General features: G+C 47.2%; 1 protein-coding gene across 1 annotated transcript in view; it reads left to right on the top strand.

The window, feature by feature from the left end:
• Window positions 1–16,687, top strand: part of XDH (xanthine dehydrogenase) — a 58,629-nt gene that overhangs the window by 21,494 nt on the left and 20,448 nt on the right. The window contains exons 11-19 of the mRNA XM_037146783.2: window positions 188–339; window positions 1,574–1,667; window positions 3,181–3,290; window positions 5,443–5,627; window positions 6,549–6,723; window positions 8,109–8,192; window positions 9,862–10,031; window positions 12,143–12,266; window positions 16,056–16,175. Of these exons, the coding sequence (XP_037002678.2) occupies window positions 188–339; window positions 1,574–1,667; window positions 3,181–3,290; window positions 5,443–5,627; window positions 6,549–6,723; window positions 8,109–8,192; window positions 9,862–10,031; window positions 12,143–12,266; window positions 16,056–16,175 (1,214 nt within the window). The remainder of the gene's footprint in view (window positions 1–187; window positions 340–1,573; window positions 1,668–3,180; window positions 3,291–5,442; window positions 5,628–6,548; window positions 6,724–8,108; window positions 8,193–9,861; window positions 10,032–12,142; window positions 12,267–16,055; window positions 16,176–16,687) is intronic.

Raw genomic sequence — 16,687 nt, 5'->3', positions numbered from 1 at the left:
CATGTTACTAGCTGTGTGTTGTTGGGCCAGTCACACAAGCTCTCTGGGCCTAACTCTCCTCATTCATATGAGGATGCGAGTCCTGGTGCAGCCTCACTCAGGCCACTGCACAGCTTCGGGGACTCTGTGCAGGAAAGTGTTTCTGCCTGGGAAGGGGCTCGCTGTTACTCTGGGTGTGTGTCCCCAGGTATCTCCTTTGGAGCCTCTTGCCCCCTGAGCACTGTGGAAAAGACCCTGAAAGATGCTGTTGCTGAGCTTCCTGAGCACAAGACAGAGGTGTTCAGAGGTGTCCTGGAGCAGCTGCGCTGGTTTGCCGGGAAGCAGGTCAAGTCTGTGGCGGTGAGTCCCTGATCAGGGGCCCATGAGGCCCAGAGGATGAGGTCTTTCATCACAAGGCTGGTCTGGCCCCTGCTGCAGACTCTGGGGGCCTTGAACTTTAGTGCTCGTACCTGCCTGGGGTGTTTGTTAAAGATGCAGACCCCTGGGCCCTGCCCTTAGACATTCTTGCCTAGACACCCAGTGAGCGGGGGTGGGGGGGGGCGGGGGGCCCCCGAAGGTGCTTCTGATGAAGGCCTGTGGGCCACCCCAGGTAATACTCACTCAGTGACTCAGTCTTTTCCCTGAGGCTGGGGAGGTGAAGTCTCCTGTCCTCTCATCCTGAACTTGGCCCAGGCTCTCAGCAGGTGGATGAGAGATAAGTTAGAGAGAAGCCCAAACAGGAAGGGATTCTGGGTTTCAGAGGTGGGGGTAGGGCCGGAGGTAGACCCACCTGAGAGGAGGGAGGGGCCTGCCTTGGGGCTCACAGCCGGCCCTCGGACTGGGTTGCAGGTTCTCCATGTGCAGGGCGTGCACACGCGCGGTGCCTCTGAGGCTTGTAACTGGTGGTGCTGGTGGAAGGAAAGCTGGTCATTCCATTCTGCTTTTTAAAAAAAAAATTAAATCCCAAAACAAAATGAACCAAAACAGCCTATTCTCATTCCCTACGCCCTACTCCTAGCACCTGCCAGTCCTGGTTGTAGATGAGAAGATAAAAATTCAGAAATCTCTGCCGAGCTCCCAGCTGGGCTGGAATCTATTTCCAGGAAGAGCTTGTTTGGTTCTGCAGCTGGTCTTCTTCCTCCTTCCAGTAAAGAGAACCCTGTGTCTTTGCCAAGTTTCCAGGAAACTCAGACCCAGTTAGAACACCTTGCTCGTCCTCAAGGCTTCTTCCTCCTTTTCCTTTATCTTCATCTCCTGTTTCTGATGTACTAACTCTATCTGACCCCTGCGGTAAACCAGCTTACCCCTTTCAGAAGAAGTTTGGGTGAAAATAAACGCACCCACTTCAAGGTGCTGACTCTGGTTTACCCACCTGTAAATTTCGGGCCTGTGCCCCAATCCCAAGTGTTTGGATCTCGGGTTCTGCCCGTTGTTCTGAGGGCTGGGGTTCTCACTGTGCCAGTCTTGTGTCGACAGGGACTGGAGGTCAGGTGTCCCTTCAGCAGGTGTCACCCTCCTGTCCCGTGTTTGGGAGCCAGCTGGGTGAACAGAGGTTCCTGGGTGGGCTCTCACGCACACTCTCTGCTTGTTCTAGTCCATCGGAGGGAACATCATTACCGCCAGCCCCATCTCTGACCTCAATCCGGTGTTCATGGCCAGCAGGGCCAAGCTGACCATCGTGTCCACAGGTGAGCGGCCTCATGCGGAGGGTCCTGGGGGAGAACATCTCACAAGAGAGGTTACTTACCAGAAGAATAGAGTCCAAAGTTCAACGGCCCAGCCGTCCCACAGTTTGGATTCCTGGCAGCTGCGAGGGATCACCTGTGATGGGGGCCAGGAGAGCTGGGCCATTTCTTTATTAGGAGGTCACAACAGGCTCTGTCACCAGATGCCTTACCTGGCCGTATGCTGGAGCCAGAAGGCACCGGCTCAGCATGGCTGATTGCTGGGATTTCAGCGATGGTTAAACATGGCCATTATTAAGAACTCGGTTATGGAAACTTATGAGATAAGTGGTATTAATAACAAAGGTAATGAATACTGAAAATTTACCACTTCCTAATTATTTTACTTCATGTTACTATTGCTTGTGCTGCTGAGGTTACTTCCACCTACTGCATCCGCAGCGGAAATGCAATCTAACAGTGGGCCTCTGTGCATCGTCCCTTGTCAGAGGGTCCCCAGCACCTCCCCCGGCTGGACGACTTGCCAGAGGGACCACAGACTCAGCACACAGTCGTGCTCCTGGCTAGGACTTGCCACAGAAGGACACGATGAAACAGAATCAGCAGGGGGCGGTGGCACATGGAGCCCAGCCTGGGGGAAACCGGGCACGAGCTCCCGGAGTCTGCTCCCGATGGGGTCACTTCACAGGCTGCACTGAGCTCCCCCAGCAGCAGGCTGACTCCACAACACACAGGAAGTACAGATGAGCCCTGGCTGGTATAGCTCAGTGGATTGAGTGTGGGCCTGCGAACTAAGGGATCGCGGTTCAATTCCCAGGCAGGGCACATGTCTGGGTTGCAGGCCAGTTCCCAGCGGGGGACACACAAAGAGGCGACCATACATTGATATTTCTCTCCCTCTCTCCTTCCCTTCCCCTCTAAAGATAAATGAATAAAAATTTTTTAAAAAGCGCAGTCCACCAGAGAAGCATGTTAGAGATTCAGCACCTAGAGCTTTAATGGGGGCTGGTCACCTAGCTCCGCCGGCACTCACGAGAGTCCAGGCCCCGTGAAGGGAGGCAGGTGCGCAGCTTAAACCAAGCCATTTTTTAATAAATGCTTCGGGCACAATGAGCCATTTCTACGGGGGAATGGTAGGACCTCTCCTGAGATCCAGGTTCCCAGAGGACAGATAGTGGCCATCTTTTCAGAGGACAGCAGGCCCTCTGAGACAACTCTGACACCCTCTTTCCAATGTCATGTCAGTGGTGTGACCATGGCAGCTTGAAATTTGCTATGGTGGGAGTATTTCTACCACAGAATCAGGGCTTCTGCTCCCACCCCCAACCCCCGCAGAGCCGATTGTTAAGCATCACCAGCACAGTGTTGCTTGAGGATTTTGGATGGAGGACCTTGACCCCAATTGTGCCATCTGCTCCCTCTGACTGTGGGCAGCAGGGGCCAGGATGGAGAAGCCCACTGGTGGGTGGTCCTATGCTGTCTCATGTTGGTCCCTCTTCATCTTGCCCCTGTGCAGGCACCAGGAGGACCGTTCCGATGGACCACACCTTCTTCCCTGCCTACAGAAAGACCCTTCTAGCTCCGCAGGAGATCCTGCTTTCCATTGAGATCCCCTACAGCAGGGAGGTGAGATGTGGTGCCCAAATCACTCCCACAACTGCCAGGCTCCAGACAAGGAGACCAGAGTCGGCCTTGGGATCGACCTTAGCATCTCTGAACTTTAACATCAGTCTTCTTATCTCTGAACTTGGCCTTTGACTAACCATATTTCTCTCTGGATGATGAGAAGTTTTAGCATAGGAAGAAAGGACATGGACAGAAGCTAAAGGTGTGATCCCAAGCCAGTTGTCTCACCTTCCTGGGCCCTGTTTTTCTCATCTGTAAAATGGGCACAAGGTTACCTACTGGGCAATTTATTGTGAGGACTGAAAAATAATTCTTAAGGTCTGTGGCAGATGCCTGGGAGCCAGGGGAGATCTCCAGCCATCAGCCAGCAACACAGGTTCAAGAACGCGTGCAGCGGTTGAGTATTCCTGTCCAGGTCAGAGGAGACTCGATGTCAGAAGGTGAAGGGTGGGGCTTGCGTGCTAAGGGGAGAAGCCACCTGGACGTCAGATGCTCACGTGCTGCCCTGGGGCTTGAAAAGGTGTTCACTCGCTGACCTTGCTCTGGGTTGGTGTGAGCGAAGAGCTCTGCTCTGTGAGCAGGTTCCCCACCTTTTTGGGGGCAGGTCTGGGAGCCTCTGGCTGCCTTGCCGGGTTCTTGGTGCCTGTGGCAGCTCCGCCTGTTGTGGTTCTTGCCCGTCTCAGCAGCCACCTGTCCCGTGGTGGGCCTTTTAGAAATGATCTTGAGAGGCTGGGGAACCAGCTGCGAAAGAGCATGTTAAGGGTTTACCACAGCCAGTGCTCGGAACGAGCGTCTCAGGCATGTTTTGCCCTTGCTAATTTAACCTCCTTAATGAGAATGCTAATTCAATTAGAGCAATTACATCCCTGGGGTAGTTTCTTAATGGGTTTCTAGCTTGTCCTCATATAGACCATTTGAGCAGTGATTCCCGGAGTTTTGTATTTCACAGATCAGTAAAAAAAAAAAAAATTAAATTATGAGGTTGGGAAAGGAGGTGAAAACAAGCATAGCACTGCCCAGTTTCCGTTTTGCCAGGTAAGGGACATACAGACAAAATATTTCATAAAAGAAGGGAGACTTGCACACCCAGAAGAGGGAAAAGTTTCTTAAGACAGAGCAGTGGACAGCCTGACCCTGGCGTTTCACGGCTGCAGTGAAGCATCGCTGTGGGCTGGCACCGTCCTGAGCATGGGCAGCCCCAGCCTCTGTTCCAGAGCCAAGTTCAAGCTCAGTGCTCATTGCCCCAGGCCCACGTCTGACACCAGGAATCAGAACTAGCTCGGTCTTCAGGAGGGGTTTCTGTGACTTCCTCACACAAAAGCCTGTGGTTGTGTTGGACCCCGGGGTGTGTCTCACTGTGTGTTCTCTAGTGAACATCTCCTTAAACCACTGACCTTTAACGTGAGTCAGAATCTGTGGTTCCAGGATAAGTCCAAATCTCAAGCGGGACATGACATAGAAAGGGCTTGACCTCAGATGGTTCTCACCTGGAAAGTAATCACGTGCTCTTGCTATTTGCAAAGACAGAGCCCCACTTCCATGAAGGGGCAGGGAACGTACGATCAGAGTACCAAGGCAGCGACTGTCTCGTGGTGCAATTCTTTCTGTCGGGAGGCACTATGTCCAGCCATGGCCGCTAGACTGGTGGGAGAGACAAGTTAGCATCTGAAGAGGCTGCGAGCTGAAGGCGGTTTCAAACACCCTTTGGCATTTTGGTGTGTGTACTTGAGAGGCCGTCCAGCCAACAGAGGTTTCGGCATAGCCTCCTGGAGAGGCCGGTGCACCCTGAGCCTGGGCCCCAGGGTGGGGAAGCCGAGCGGGCCTGAGGGGGTCTCCAAGGAGACTTGGTGAAAACACCCTCCCCTCTCCCAGCTGCTGGGTTGAGAGTGCTCTGTTCTTCTTTGTCTCTGACTCGTAGTTTCCTGACTCATAGAGATCCTGACCCTCCCAGATTCTGGGCATGTTATGTGGAACTTCTGCTGAAAATGCGGTCGCCAGTTAAGCCTGGATCTTGGATGCCTGTCAGCAGCCCCTTGCTGATTCGCAGTGGCGCTGTCTCCTCACCACACCTCGGGACCCTGTGTTTCAGGCTCGCCAATTGTAGTCCTTGCAAAACAGGGTAAGACACAGGTACCTCTCTGTTCTTTTTCAGGGCGAGTTTTTCTCAGCATTTAAGCAGGCCTCCCGGAGAGAAGATGACATAGCCAAGGTGACCTGTGGCATGAGAGTCCTGTTCCATCCAGGGACCACACAGGTGAAGGAGCTGGCCCTTTGCTATGGCGGGATGGCCGACAGAACCATCTCAGCCTCCAAGACAACTCAGAAGCAGCTGTTGAAGTAAGAGCTAATAGCAAAATAAAACTGCTGCTACCATATCGCTGCTGCTGCTACTATGACTACTCACAGTATTATTATTGTTGCTACTACTACCATTGCTACTGCGGTCACCATGGTTACAACTACTATACAATTACTGGTACTGCTGCTTCTACTGCTACTGTTATTCCTCATAAGCACATCACTGCTGTTGCTGCTACTACTTCTACCACTACTAGTTGTATTACTGGTGCTTTTCTTATTATTTTGCTGCTCTTGCTTCTGCAACTACCACTGTATTACTTCTCTTTCTACTACTACTATTACTATTGCTTCCTCTGGTACTGTTACTAGTACTGCGTCTGTCAATGCTAGTATTACTACCACCAATATTGCTGCGGGTACCGCTACTATTGGTATTGCTACTACTGCTCTTTCCACTGTTGCTGCTGTTACCATGGCTACTCTATGGCAGATATCGTACCAAGCACTTCACGGCACTACCCTATGTAATCCTTGCCATAACTGCATGGATAGATGAGGCTTGACTTGGGAGTTCGGCAACTTGGTTCCAGTTCTTGGCTCCAGCACTTATCAGATGGGTAATAAGTCAACCATGCCTCAGTCTTCTCACTGATAAAATGAGTATAAATTTTTTCCTACTAAAAGTGATATTTTATGTAAAGCACTTAGGGCATTGTAAGGACTCAGTAGATTTAACTATTACTTTTGTGGGCTTTTAAAACTGTATCTGTTTTTGAAGATGAGGAGACTGAGGCTCAAGGACATTAACTAGCTTGCCTGAAGTCATGTAACTATGAGTGTCTGAAGCGGGCTTGGTGCACGGACTCCTGTGACTCTCAGGCCCTGCGCTCAGTGTCCACACGAAACCTCTGAGGGCTGGCGGTGGGGGGGCGCTGTCCCACATGTGCTCTCTGGCAGTTCCTGGGGCGAGGAGCTGCTGCAGGAGGTGTGTGCAGGCCTGGCAAAGGAGCTGCAGCTGCCGCCCGACGCCCCCGGCGGCATGGTGGAGTTCCGGCGCACACTCACCCTCAGCTTCTTCTTCAAGTTCTACCTGACGGTGCTTCAGAAGCTGGGCAAAGTGGACTCGGAAGACGTGAGTCTGGGGGCCTGGGCTGGGCTCGGACCCTCTGCGGCACTTTCGTGTGGGGGTTTGGGAAGCCGCTCGGGTGAGACAGGGCTGTGGACCAGGTGGTGAACTTGCTTCTGTCCTCTGGCCGTGAAAGGGCAGAGGGACAAGGACCAGGGTCACGGACCAGGGAGACACAGAGATGGAAGCCAACGGGGTGACTGAGAGGCAGAGCACTGGGCTGGGAGCCAAGGACATAGATTCTTGTCCCAGCTGTGTCATTATCTCATATGAGAACTTGACCAGGTCACCACTGTCTCTAAGTCTCAGTTATAAAATCTGCAAAAGAAGGCAAGTAGACCAGATGATCCTTCGGCAGTGTAGCTGCTGCACCCGGGGTTTGTAGGTAGAATGGGACTGTGCAGTGGAATGAGGGTGTAAGGTGGGGCTGCGTCAGCCTCTGCAAGGATGTGCATTCAAGAGAGGGTGCTGGCTGGCCGGGCCCAGCTCCCCAATCTGTTCACCAACTAGCATTATTTTGCACCTTCTATGCAGTAAGATAGCACTGGGCACTAGGGGGCAGCCCAGAGTGGGGAAGGATGTGGTCAGTGAAGGCCAGTCTAGCGTGGCAGTTGCAGAGATGAGCCTGAGGGGCAAAAGGAGAGAGCTTCACAGGTGTGGGGACAGCAGAGCAAAATTTCTCTTTTAAAAACATTCATGATACTTGTTTTTTTTTTTAATAGAAAAGTAACAAGAACTTGTAGAAAACTTTAAAAAATTCTCAGATCCTAGAGAAAACAGCTGCTAATATTTTTGTTCATTCCTCTGACCTTTTCCTGCATTTATCTGTCCCCCATCCCATTCTATTTGTCTGCTCCATCTCTCTCTCTCTCTCTCTGTTGTCCTTCCTTCCGTCCATCTATCATGTTACTGTCTTTTGATTTGGATATACAGTTTTCTAAATAAATTGGGTGTCATGCTGCATATAGAATTTTATTTCCCTCTCGATTCCTTTGAGATTATATTGTGAACATTTCCCAGATCATTACCTACATTTCGTACAGAATTGAGGAGGAAAAGGAAGACTTTTCCAGGAAGGCTGAAGGAGAAGGATGTCCCAGTTGGAAGGCAGCACGCATGAATGCGGGGAGGGGGCGAAGCTGGTCCATGTTTGGGGGCAAATTCGAGCCCCTCGCTGCGCAGGGGGCAGGGGTCATGGCAGAGAGGCTGAGGCTGGGATTAAACACTGACTCTCGGAGCCCACGCTCAGATGTTGCGGTAGATCCGGGCAGTACTGGAAAGAGTGTAAAATAAGAGGAGGGGAACAGTTTGCTGTTATTGGTTGGGGACAACCAAGGTTAGAGTCAATGATAAAAGTAGTCAAGATCACTTCTGTTCTCTTGCCTCCACAGAGGTGTGGTAAACTGGACCCCACCTTTGCCAGTGCCACCTTACTCTTTCAGAAAGACCCTCCGGCCAACGTCCAGCTCTTCCAAGTAAGTACAGACAGTATATGGCCGATATCAGGAGCCCTTGCTGACCACAGCAGAGGATGCTGACCATTGGCCCCTGACTTACCTGAGTTGTTTGTAGGTTGCTTAAAGCTCCTTACCGTTGTGCATGAGCACCCAGGGAAGAAAATGGGAGTTACCTTAATGTCAGTGAAGCTATTTGCCCCCTTACTTACCTAAATTTCCCTCTCAGCATTACTTTTGTCTTTGGCTGCTCCTTACAGAAAAAAATTTTATTTCTCTTTCGTCTGTTCTGGCTCCTCTGTGGGACTAATGTACAAAGTTAGGAGTTCTCTTGAGCATCTAAACAAACAAACAAACAAACAAACAAACAACTTTCTGCAGAAGCTTGTTGAGATGCACTAGGTAAAGGGCCGGCTTTTCCTACGAACATTTGGGGTTTTGTGGGCCATACAGCTTCTGTTGTGACTCCCCGACCCTGTCATTGTAGCCCCAAAACAGCCAGAGGCAAGTGTCGTGTTCCAGTAAAACTTTAATTATAAAAACAGGCAGCGGATCAGGTTTGGCTCACGAGCTACCACGTGTTAACTCCCGCACTGGAAGGCAGTGGTGCCTCGCATGAACTCTGGGGCCTGGCCGCCTGGGTCTCAAGTCTGTTTTGTAACTGTAAGCTTGGACGAGTCCCTCACCTTCTCTGTGCCTCCCGGGCAAGTTCATTATGCCCAGAACGCGGATAATGATGGTGCCTGTTTTATAGATCGTTTTGAAGTTTAAATGTGTTGGTAAAAGTAGTTTCTGGAATGTGGTAAATGTGCAATAAATATTTGCCATTATTATTATTTGAAAAACACATAAAACAGAATTTTATTATGAAATGGATACATTAGGACATTTTGAAAAATACAGAAAAGTATAAAGAAGAAAATAAAACTCACCCAAAATCCCACCTACAAGAGAAAAATCATTGTTATATTTTCATTTGATTTCCATTTTTATGCATATATGCACATGTATACACTACATAATGCATGTTATTTTTTACTAAGAAATTCAAAATGCTTTTAAAAAAGACTTTATGTATTTATCTTTAGAGGGGAAGGGAAGGAGAGAAGGAGAGAAACATCAATGTATGGTTGCCCCTTGAGGGTCTGCTCTGGGAACTGGCCTGCAACCCAGGCATGTGTCCTGGCTGGGAATCGAACTACGATCCCTTGGTTTGCAGGCCCACACTCAATCCACTGAGCTATACCAGCCAGGGAGAAATTCAAATCATTTTTATATGCACACACACGCACAAAGTTTTATGTCCTGTTTTTACACTTAACATGAGCTTCTTTCCTTCTAATTAAAATTCTTCAAAAATGTTTTAGCAGTTGCACACTATTGCATTGTATGACAGTAACATATTTACCCAGCCCCCAGTGAATGGACCTTTAGCTTCCTCTTTGGGGCTTTCCTATGGTCCCTCTATGTGGCGATCCTATGGTCCCTCTATGTGGCGATCCTGTGGCCACCTTCCCATTTACTTCTTTGTGCCTTTCTGTCTGCTCCAGCTGTCCCCTTCCTGCCCCTTCCATTCTCACATCTATGGTTTGCTTTGCCACCTGGCCAGCCACTCCACATGGTTTCCCTGGGCCTGTAGGAGAACAGTGTCCTCCACAGTTCAGCCTGACCAGCAACCACATTCTTCCAGGAGGTGCCCAACTGTCAGTCTGAGGAGGACATGGTGGGCCGGCCCCTGCCCCACCTGGCTGCAGCCATGCAGGCATCTGGGGAGGCCGTGTACTGTGACGACATCCCTCGCTATGAGAATGAGCTGTCCCTCCGGCTGGTCACCAGCACCCGGGCCCACGCCAAGATCAAGTGAGTGTAGTAGATACACTCAGAGAGGAGGGTGTTGGGACTGCCCTGCCAGGCACTGGAGATGTACCCCTCCCGGTCGGTCTACAGGGGGAAATGGGGCTCATCCTAAAACTATAGTCTAGAGAGGAGTGGGAGAGGTTAGGGGCTCAGGGGCGCTTGGGAGGGTACAGGGATGACTTGTAGAGATAAGTAGGGGCTGGATCAACAAAGCCTTAGAGTCTTGGATGAGGAGGTTACGCTGGACCCAAAAAGGAATCGGGGGCTACTGGAAAGCCCTTAACAGGACCATGTTAGATCTGCACTTTGGAAATTGGGCTAAACTTCAATGCAAAGTTCCAGTACGATTTGAGTCAGCACAAAAGAGGAGAACCTGGGATTGAATCCCTAGCTCTGGTGCTTAGCAACTGTGACCTTGGCCTGCGTGCTTAAGCTCTAAGTTTCCCCATGTGTAACAGGATTTTTGGGTGAGGTTTAGTGGCCGTTTGTGTAGGGATAGTGCCCAAAAAGAACCCAGAGAGAATAGTCGCTTGTACCTGCTTATGGAAGTTTGAGAGTCTTAATGGCAAGAATGCCACCTCTGTAATAATAGTAGAAGTAGTAGTAGTGGTAATACCTAACATTTACATGAAACTTAATATTTGCCACATTCTGGTTTAAAGCATTTCACATATATGGGCTCACTTATTCCTCACAGTAACCCTGTTATTATCTCCATGTTCCAGAAGTGGGGACTGAGGGACAGGCAGGCGACCTGTCCCAGGTCACACAGTTGGAAGTGGTGCAGCCGGAGTTTGAAGCCAGGCAGCGTCAGCAACTGGGCTGTGCCGCCTCTGGATGTTCAGGCCAGATTGTGGCCTTTATCTTCTGTCTGGTGGGCATGAGACATACGTCCTACTCAGTAGCATGCCTGGGAATGACCTTCTTTGGGCCCAGGCACTGCATGGATTTGGGATCAGGTCTGCTTGTCATTGGTCTTTCCTCTGCTGATACTCCTAGCCTGGAGGAGGGCTCCAGGAATGGTGCAACTCCTCCGGGTCCCTGAAAAAGTATTTGTTTATGATAGCATGGTTGCTAACTATGGGGTACATTGACTTGCTTTAGTCTTTGTCTTGAGCCCATATCAACAGTGACGTGACCTATACAGAGCCTACATGCAAATGGCTTTGCTCCTCCCTAGTGAAGTCTGAATGGAGGTGGGAGGATGGGGACTGTGTAATAACTGCAGTGATCAGGGTGTCCCTCTTGAGTGAACCTGGAGGGGAGAGTGACAGAGAGCAGAAGCCAACCTGACTTGGGTGCTCTTCCAAACAGAACCTCAGTCCTAATCCCTGCTGTGCTGCTCTCCAGCTGGGTGGCGGTGGACAAGCTCTTCAACTTTCTTGGGCTTGAGTTTCCCCAAATGAAAAGTAGGGGTAACAACAATGGCTTTCTGGGGCTCTGGTGAGGACTACATCTTTGAAAGTTGGTTGGTACTTCACAGAGTTCCCCATAACTTTCTCTAGGTGCCTCTGCTCTGTTTCCTCACGTGAGCATGGGCCAGAGTGAGCAGGACTTAGTTCTGACTGTGACAATTAATGAATTCTCCAGGCCTTTTCCCCTTTGAGGTCTGAATTGTCTAATTATAGCCAGGGTGCCCCACCATTCCAGAGTGGCTCTGCGAATGTGGTGAGAGAAATTTGTCTGCATGACCATGTTCAGGTGCATTGGATGAGTGGCATAGCAAGGGCCCTAATGAACCGATTCTGGATGGGTAATAGCTGTGAGGTAGGTTTTAGCCATCATTGAGACGGCTGTTGATTATGATTTGGTTAGTATTAGGTCCATGAAGGCAGGCCTTTCCTATTCATCTTGTCTTCCAAGCAGGGTGTGGCCTTCACATGGTAAGCATTTAATTGACACTCGTAGAATAGAATAGAATAGAATAGAATAGAATAGAATAGAATAGAATAGAATAGAATAGAATAGAATAGAATAGAATAGAATAGAAAGTAGAGAAGGGAGAAATTAGGGTGGAGGGAAAACTGTCAAACTGAGGACAGAGTTATTCAGTTGGGGGATAGGTCTTCCCCTTAGTTTTCCTGCCTGGCCCCTCACACTGCTTGATCTTGCAGGTCAATAGATATTTCAGAAGCTCAAAAGGTGCCAGGGTTTGTTTGCTTTATCTCCGCTGATGATGTTCCTGGGAGTAACCAAACTGGACTTTTTAATGATGAAACCATCTTTGCGAAGGATAAGGTATGTCTCAGATTTTTTAAAAAATATAAAGTTGGTGGAATTGAGTATTGAAGTTTTAATTTGTGTGCATTCCTCCAAATCCCTCAAATCAAAAAGATTATACATTTGCACATGTTCTTGCCATTATCTAACTGGTCAGTATTCAGGACAGTCATTAAAGGGATGGAATAAAATAGAAAGATAAGAATAGAATAGAATAGATAAATAAGATAGATAGAAAAGTGATTGGTAGCACCTTTAATTTTAACTTAACGCTTCCTTTGTTATTTAATTAATGGCTGCTGTTTATACATAGTAGAATGACTCCATGCCAAAGTGGCATTCAAAAAAAGCTGGTGATTGTATTTGAACTAACAATCAGGTTCTTTAGGATATAATATTAAGTTCCGTTACTAAAATAAAATAAAAATATATTAAATAAATGACCATATAGAAATCACAATACCACCACTGTGTGGGTATTGATAATTCACATATTTGAAAATCCACCTATCAATTTGAATTACCTGTGGAATTCTGCCACTAGTTTTCAAACATTCAGGAGAGCTGCTACTACAAAATCCATACACTTACATAGAGTAGTTCTCAGACAGTCACTTTATGATTCCAGTACAAATCAAATGTTGCAAATTAGAAATGGGTCGGAATTGCTGAAGGGCAAATTCATCTCATTATTGCTGTGAAAGTGGAGGAGCAAATGAAAAACTACAGACCCGAGACACAAGGACTCCAAAAGGAGTGCCTTTTGGAGGCTCTGCGATAGAAAAACAAATTGCTTTACAAACTTCAAGAGCCCCCAGGAACACTGCCAGCACTATGGTTAGTGAGAATCATTCAGGTTCAACAACCATCTCACTAGCCAATTAGTCAATAACTTAACAAGGTCCTCAGGAAATAATTATCAGAGACAGGCATACTAAGTATTGGTTCTTATTGTCAGAAACCTCATATACTAAAGCGATGAGTTGGAAAATTTTTTGTTTTTTATTTTTTGGTGTACGTTGGAAGAAAATTATCTCTGAAGGAGATTTATTAAGCTTTTATAGGAATTGAACTTTTATTTTTTAATATATTTTATTGATTATGTTCTTACAGTTGTCCCAATTTTTCCCCCTTTTGCCCCTCAATGTGTGGTGCCCTCATTCCCTCCAGCAATCTCCCACCTTGGCTTATGTCCAGGGGTCATGCATATAAGTTCTTTGGCTTCTCCATTTCCTATATTATTAACATCTCTGTGTCTATTTTTGTACTTACAAATTATGCTTCTTAATCCCTGCACATGTTCCCTCATTCTCTCCTTTCCTCTTTCTAGCTGATAACCCTCCAAATGATCTCCATAGCTAGGATTCTGTTCCTGATCTGGTTGTTTGCTTAATGTGTTTTTTTAAGATTCAGTTGTTGATAGTTGTGAATTTGTTGGCTTTTTAATGTTTATAGTTTTGAACTTTTTCTTAAATAAATCCCTTTAACATTTCATGTAGAATGGCTTGATGATGATGAACTCCTTTAGCTTTACCTTGTCTGGAAAGCACTTTATTTGCCCTTTCATTCTAAATGGTAGCTTTGCTGGATAGAGTCATCTAGGATGTAGGTCCTTGCTTTTGATCACTTTGAATATTACCAGTTTATTCTAGCCTGAAAAATTTATTTTGAGAAATTAGCTGATAATCTTATGGGAACTCCTTTGTAGGTAACCATCTGCTTTTCTCTTGATGCTTTTAAGATTCTCTCTTTATCTTTAACCTTTGGCATTTTAATTATGATGTGTCTTGGCATGGTCCTCTTTGGGTCCATCTTGTTTGGGATTCTCTGTGCTTCCTGGACTTGTATGTATATTTCCTTCACCAAATTAGAGAAGTTTCCTTTCATTGTTTTTTCAAATAAGTTTTCAGTTTTTTGCTCTTCTTCTACTTCTGGCATCCCTATGATTTGGATATTGGTATGTTTGGAGATATTCTAGAGGCACCTTATACTATTCTCATTTTTTTTAATTCTATTTTTCTTCTTGCTATTCTTGTTAAATGCTTATTTCTTCCTTATGTTCCAAATCATTGATTTGAATCCTGACTTCATCTTCTCCACTGTTGGTTCCCTGTAGATTTTTCTTTATTTCACTTAGTGTAACCTCATTTCTTCCTGGGCCTTTTTTATTTTATTGCCATACTCAGTGAGTTGTTTGAGCATCCTGATCACCAGTGTTTTGAACTTTGCATCTCATAGGTTGCTTATCTCCATTTTGTTTAGTTATTTTTCTGGGGTTTTGTTCTGTTCTTTAATTTGGGCCGTATTTCTTTGTCTCCTCAATTTGGCAGCCTCCTTGTGTTTGTTTCTGTGTAATAGGTAGAGCTGCTTTGACTCCCTGTCTTAGTAATGTGGTCTTTTGCAGAAAAGGCGCCTGTATATTGTGCGGTGCAGAGTCAGAGGTAATCACTAATGTGGGCAACCTGCTTCACCACTTTGTGGCTCTGTGTGTGGGGAGGGTTCAGAGAGGGTTCAGTGTTGCTGCCAGGCTTCTGGAGGTTCCCCCAGTACTCACCCTCTGCAGTTGGCACCCTTCCAGCTCTTGCTCTGGTGTTGAATCCCAGAGGAGGTGGGTCTGCATATGTTTTAAGTCTGTGCAGGCCCTTGTTTGCCAAGTCTCCTGAAAATCGAAGTTTCTTCCACTGCCCCAACTCCCGCTACTTTTTACAGCCTGAAGTTATGGGGATTTATTTTTAGGGTGCTGGAACCCTGGGATGTGTGATATGCCTGGGGTTGGGATCACTTGCTCCCAAGGTATCCCTCCCAATTTTTATCCACCACACGTGAATGTGGGGCTGCCTGTTCTGCCACCTCTTTGTGCCACATTGTGTCTCTGCACCTCTTTGCCCATCTCCATGTCTCCACCCCTCCCACCTGTCTGGATGAATGTGGCTTCTTTAAATCCTGGGTTGTCAGGCTTCCATACAGCTCAATTTTCTGATGGTTCTGGGTGTTATTTGTTTTGAGGTCTAGTTGTAATTCTTTCTGTGGTTGTGTGAGGAGGCAATGCATGTTTACCTGTGCCTGCATTTTGACCAGAAGTCTGGAACTGAACTTGTAAATGAAAAGAAAACAATAATTATTATTCTATAAATCTAACAGAAAACTAGTTTATGGCCATCTAGTCTAAGAACTAGCATTTGGAAACTATAGCTTCTGGGCATCTAGATGAATATAAGATATGATTGCCACCTTTGAGGAGCTATTGGTATAAATATGGGGAGCAGGAAATAAAAGAGAGTATGGTTGTAGAAGGAAAATAAAACTGGGAGTCAGGGCCTAACAATGTAATCATGGTCTGGTAACAAGCCAATTGTGATCTTGCTGGGTCTCCATCTGTTTGTATGAAGAACAAGGGGATTGGAATAGATCCAAGTTGACAGATATAGGTCAGGCTGCCATACCTCTCATTCTGCTGTTCATGGCAGACATCACTAATCAATCACAATATTCTATCCAGGGCAACTTCTCAACAGGCTGTCAGTACTAAATCATCAGAATTGGCCCTTGGGGTAAAGTGAGTTTGCCCTTCTGATAGTGATCATCTACAAGTTCCATTCTACTTCTATAGATTCTAAACTCTTATGAAGAAGCACACAACCAAAATAATAGAATAAGGAAATGAAAAGGCCCAAGAACATTCCTAAGATGTGCCTTAATAGGAAACTGTGGGGGCATGGGGCTTCCTTTGTCCTTCTGAACAATTCAAAATAATTGGCTTTATGAGGGGCCTTGTGATGTTCTTCAGTAGTCTGGTTCTCCTCCTAGGTGACTTGTGTTGGGCACATCATTGGTGCTGTGGTCACTGACACCCCAGAACACGCACAGAGAGCAGCTCAAGGAGTAAAAATCACCTATGAAGACCTTCCAGCCATCATCACCATTGAGGTAATTGAGGATGGGCTGCCTGTGGAGAGGGGTGAGCTCCACATCTCTGAAAGTGTTCTGTTTAGGATCTTCTAGACCAGGGATGTTAAACTCATTTTCACTGGGGCCCACATTAGCCTTGCAGTTGCCTTTAAAGGACCAAATGTAATGTTAGGACTGTATAAATGTAACTACTCCTTAACTAGGGGCAAGGAGCTCAGTGGACAAGGTACTGAGCCAGATAAAACAAGGTGGAGGGCTGGATTTGCCCACAGGCCTTGTGTTTGTTACCTGTGCTCTAGAGGAGATTTGAGCAGCAGGTGGGATTTGACTAGATAGTTTTTATATCTCTTCCAGCCTTGGGATTTTTGTGGTCCTGTGAAACCTTCCCCACTGTGATCCTAGACTCAGTCCACTAACAGACACACCATGTCCCTTCTACCCAATTTCAGCTCCATTTCAGTCCTTGAAGGATTCTTTGCTTTTCCTCAAGGTCTAAGGTTGTCCACCTCTTAGGTGGTTGTCCACCATTT

This window comes from Artibeus jamaicensis, unplaced genomic scaffold (assembly GCF_021234435.1).
Source record: "Artibeus jamaicensis isolate MK-2021 breed Jamaican fruit bat unplaced genomic scaffold, CSHL_Jam_final contig_465, whole genome shotgun sequence".
Taxonomy (NCBI): domain Eukaryota; kingdom Metazoa; phylum Chordata; class Mammalia; order Chiroptera; family Phyllostomidae; genus Artibeus; species Artibeus jamaicensis.
Note: the sequence above shows the minus strand (reverse complement) of the source record. Positions and strands in the feature narration are given on the sequence as shown.